Here is a 2,617-nt window from a genome sequence, read left to right as displayed (position 1 = left end):
AAAAAAAAAAAAAAAAAATAACGATTAGATCGATGTGTATAAATTAAAAAGGATTTAGTCAGTTAGCCATATTTCATATTTGTATTAAATATTTGTTTTGAAAAAAGATTAAAAAAATTATGAATAAAAAACAATTATTATGAAAACTAATTTATTAAACCCTCGTATAAGTTAGATACATGGTCTATAAATGTGAACGTGTGTTTGTTTTATTAAATAGTTCTTAACTGACAAATCAGACAAGGATAAACCAGAGTGTTTGTTAATTACCGATCTAAGCCGCCCTGGCGAATGTTTTCTCCTTGCCACATGAGGTCCCAGTACCTACATTAAACCAAACTAATTAATCAGGACAATTTTATGTACTTGCATAACATAAGCTTTTAGGATATAATAATTGATTACTACATTATTAATTTATTGAAAAAATAATCACCCTCGAGCTCGTAGATGTGGTGATAGAACATTGTCGATCCCTTTGTATTTGATCCCAGTTACAAGTCCTTCAGGGCTTGAGAAACTGACTCTGATAATTCCATTGTCCACTACCACCTGAATTAAAAATTATTAGTTCTATACCTACAAACATTAGTATATATATATATTATTCGATTATTGATACCATCAAATCCATACCTCTCGAGTCCCATGTCTTTTCTTTATCTGCTGCACTGTTGGAGCTCTTGCACTTATTCCATCTAAGTTCCTGTAGAATTATAATAGTTACCCATATTAAAAGTCAATGCACTGAATTGAAAACGCTTAGTGTGCATACATAAATCTTATCAACTCTAACGACAAAGAGGGAGATTAGAATTTGTTTCTAATATAAGAAACTGTAACCTCAAAAACAAGATCGACTCTTACAAGTTAATACACAAATTCAATAACATATATACGTACACACGTTATAGCTCTATGAAAAAACATTCTTCGAACTCACACGAGAATCACAATTGCTAGCAAACAAAAATCAACGAAATATGTATGAGAAGTTAGAAAACATGTGAACTTTGGTGTACACACAACATAGATGTTGAATTGTTGATATGTTTGACTGTATGAAACATATGAAGGAAAAATAAACTAAACGGACCTTGTCGGCTCAGAAAAGGCGATGGGAAGAAGAAACAACAGAAGTAACAACAGAAGGACACAAATAATTAGGGAAGCTATCTTCTTCTGCGAAGCCATCTTCTCTTTCAAAATCTTTTAGATCGAAATAATTAATGTAAGAAACTAAGAATAAGATCTTTGCTTCTATGCATATTTATAAGCGTGCGTGGTTTGATTTGTTAAACAAAGTCCAAGACTAAACGGGAATAGGTGCACCAAAACCTAACTAGGAGTTACTTTGACTTCTGACATTAGAAGTCTAATCTGACTTGTAACTTGTTTGTAAGATTCATAGAATATTACGTAAAAGATATAGTTTCTGAAATTTCCTTTTTTTTTTTTCCTTGCGAAATAAGGAGGTACAACTATACAAGTATGTAGCATATATAGGTTATAAAACGATGGAACAGATCATTATAGTGGAAGTTTTCTTAATGAAAGAATTATGAATTTTTCTTCAACAAGAAAAAGTGATAAAAAAAAAGTTTCTACATCGTCTTATGTGTTGCATACACAAAGTTGTAACGTTACATTGATTGCATGAATTAAATAAATAATGTGAGAAACATATATACATAATTTTACTTCAACAATAGAATATAATGGTCTAGTCCGTGTTATATTTCTAAAATATGATCTAGTCCACAACACATACACGAGCTTGTTTCAAAAAATAAAAATTATAAAATATTGTAGTCCATAACACACATTTCTGTTTTTCGAAAACTACCTTAAAAGTATTATTAACAAAACCTATGTAACTCGTTCTAAAAAGATTGGTATTTTGCCACTATAAATATCTCTAATGGCTATTTTAACTTTTTTCAGAACTCTCGAAAATTAGTCCAGATTTGAATCTGAGATTTATCGCAATTATAATTTAGAAAAACTAGTAAAACAAAAATAAAGGATTAAATACAAAGTATACAACATCTAAATAAGTAAATATTAATTTGATTAATTTTTATAAAAAAATAATGATAAGATACAATAAAAATAGTATTAAGTAAAATAATCAAAGAGCCCATAAAAAAATAAGCATGTGAGCTCACACAAAAAGACAGCTAAATTGCATAGAGAGAGGGTTGCTTGAAATTTGCAATCAATCAATAGAGAGAGCTTTTTAGATCCGACCCGACCCGACGATGACGATCGTTAAACCGTCGTTGTTCCCCGGCGGCGGATCTTCGCCGTTATGTTCACTCAAAAGCTCACTCCTCACCGTCGCTATTCTCACTTTCGTCTCCCTCTTCTACCTCTCCCACAATTCCTTGCGCACTTCGCCGCCGTCTCCGGTCGTGGTAACGCCGATTCATGTTCCTCAAACCTTCGCGAAGGAAGACAAGACCGATAACAACGACGACGACGGCACAGCACCGACGACGGGAGAAGATAATTATTCCGATGTTTATCACTCGCCGGAGTCTTTCCGATTGAATTACGCCGAGATGGAGAAGAGATTCAAGGTTTATATTTATCCCGACGGAGATCCGAACACGTT

General features: G+C 32.6%; 2 protein-coding genes across 2 annotated transcripts in view; one reads left to right on the top strand and one right to left on the bottom strand.

The window, feature by feature from the left end:
* The window catches only part of LOC104716317 (rhamnogalacturonate lyase-like), a 4,200-nt gene extending 2,983 nt beyond the window's left edge, over positions 1 to 1,217 (bottom strand). The window contains exons 1-4 of the mRNA XM_010433700.1: positions 1,097 to 1,217; positions 637 to 706; positions 437 to 552; positions 271 to 324 (exon numbers count right to left, since the gene is read on the bottom strand). Coding sequence (XP_010432002.1) covers positions 271 to 324; positions 437 to 552; positions 637 to 706; positions 1,097 to 1,194 — 338 coding nt within the window. The 5' untranslated portion in view covers positions 1,195 to 1,217. The remainder of the gene's footprint in view (positions 1 to 270; positions 325 to 436; positions 553 to 636; positions 707 to 1,096) is intronic.
* Positions 2,160 to 2,617, top strand: part of LOC104719930 (probable glycosyltransferase At5g11130) — a 2,621-nt gene continuing 2,163 nt past the window's right edge. The window contains exon 1 of the mRNA XM_019230638.1: positions 2,160 to 2,614. Within this exon, the coding sequence (XP_019086183.1) occupies positions 2,262 to 2,614 (353 nt within the window). The 5' untranslated portion in view covers positions 2,160 to 2,261. The remainder of the gene's footprint in view (positions 2,615 to 2,617) is intronic.

This window comes from Camelina sativa, chromosome 10 (genome assembly GCF_000633955.1).
Source record: "Camelina sativa cultivar DH55 chromosome 10, Cs, whole genome shotgun sequence".
Taxonomy (NCBI): domain Eukaryota; kingdom Viridiplantae; phylum Streptophyta; class Magnoliopsida; order Brassicales; family Brassicaceae; genus Camelina; species Camelina sativa.
This window is presented reverse-complemented; position numbering and strand designations above follow the sequence as displayed.